Source organism: Cyprinodon variegatus, unplaced genomic scaffold, assembly GCF_000732505.1.
Source record: "Cyprinodon variegatus isolate N-32 unplaced genomic scaffold, C_variegatus-1.0 Scaffold1095, whole genome shotgun sequence".
NCBI classification, from domain to species: domain Eukaryota; kingdom Metazoa; phylum Chordata; class Actinopteri; order Cyprinodontiformes; family Cyprinodontidae; genus Cyprinodon; species Cyprinodon variegatus.
In genome coordinates this window covers 163,144-164,746 of record NW_015151548.1, presented here as the reverse complement: position 1 = coordinate 164,746, position 1,603 = coordinate 163,144, and the positions used below count along the sequence as shown (strand labels likewise).

The following is a 1,603-nucleotide window of genomic DNA, read 5'->3' as shown; positions in this document are numbered from 1 at the left end:
AGTACCCAGAAAGTTTCTATGCATGGACAGGGAGAACATGCAAACACCATGCAGAAAGACTGGACGATGACCCCTAAGATAGCTAGAGTTTAGCTAAACATCAAAACTTTCCTTTACATCAAAGTACATAGTTTATCCCGAGGGATCTCTTCTCAGGAAAAGACGCGGGGAGAGAAAGCTTCAAGGTGTAAACACAGAGCTTTCCATAAAACTGGGGAAAACAAATATGAGCCGATTCATCTCCCCTAAAAAAGGAGATTGAAAAAGCCCTGGAGTCACTCCCAATGAACGATGGAACTTGGTTTTAATAGCTTGCAATGGATTCAAAGATGCTGGAAACAAAATCTGCTCCATTTTGAATTGTCAATAAAAAAAATACATCAAAAGCAACACTTTTGAACTTTTGGTTGAAAGCAGAGGATCAGTATAAAGCTGAAGTTTACATCAAGCCAAGTGCACAACAGCGCAAAGATCTGGAGGCTGTGTTCTCTGATATGCATGTTTTTCCTCCTCAATAAATGTGCTACAAATGTGCAAAGCATTAAACTGTCCTCATAAGTGGACATAATGCAATCAAATGTATGCTGGCAGGAGCTTTGCACCCTGCAAAACGATCCAACTCAAAGGGAAGGAAGGTTCTTTCAAAAATCTCAGCTGCAGAGAAAGTGTTTCAGACAGGCTGTGTGCACTATGGCAGGTAATACATGCAGTTTTGATTGTGAAGGTAAGATGGACACATTGTTCATTCATTAGATGAAGCAGCATGGTAAAAATGCAGACAAAAATATATTAAACATGTTTCATGGAGCACCAACATAGAGACCAGAAGGAAAACAGAGAAGGCAGATTCCCAGGGTCGTTAATAGAAAATGCATAATGTCAGATCAAGTTAATATTAGTGAGATTTTTAGGAGAGTGATGCACACAGAGTTAAAATGGAGAATAAAAAGAATAAAGAAATTACAAATAGACGATTAAAAACAAAATTTAAGAATGAAGGGGGGAAAAAAATGAATACAGTCTAATGCAAAAATGCATTTTCTGCTTGAGGGGGAAAAGTGTGTAAAGGAAAATAGATTCACCAAACTTACTGCTTTTTTGTTTTCCTTTTTTTCTTTTAGTGTTGCCTTATTCAGTAGAGAGTGGCAAGTAGCCTACAGAACAGAGATGAGCACAATCATGGTCACAGCACCAGATACAAACAGAAACTCAACAAAACCATAACAGAAGTTCAGAGCACCCATTCAGGCTCAAAAGTCTTTAAATATGCATAAAAACACTCCTCACTCAGTTGGACGGCCTAATAATATGGGCACTGCTATAAACAGATTTCCCTGATTAATTTAGAGCAAAATTAACTTAGCATGGAGTTTAATAACAAGTAATAATCAAGCCCTAGATGTTAGAAAGACCTGAACTAGAAAGAAAACAGACTTGTTTTTAGAGTTAGTAGCATGTAGCACTCAGTGGCGGCTGGTGAAAAATATTTTTGGTGGGGCTGATATAGCCTAGTGTATGTCTCCAACTAATCCGGAATAAGAATTCAAATAAACAATTGGACAATACATACAATTTAACAGTAATTATTTAATTTACTATATAA

General features: G+C 37.1%; 1 protein-coding gene across 3 annotated transcripts in view; it reads right to left on the bottom strand.

Annotated features, from left to right (window-relative positions):
- Positions 1-1,603, bottom strand: part of nf1 (neurofibromin 1) — a 136,404-nt gene that overhangs the window by 74,348 nt on the left and 60,453 nt on the right. For 2 of the 3 annotated variants that reach the window (XM_015400359.1, XM_015400358.1), the window contains exon 30: positions 1,092-1,154. The exons of the other annotated variant lie outside the window; for it this stretch is intronic. In XM_015400359.1, the coding sequence (XP_015255845.1) occupies positions 1,092-1,154 (63 nt within the window). The remainder of the gene's footprint in view (positions 1-1,091; positions 1,155-1,603) is intronic. 3 annotated transcript variants of the gene reach the window in all.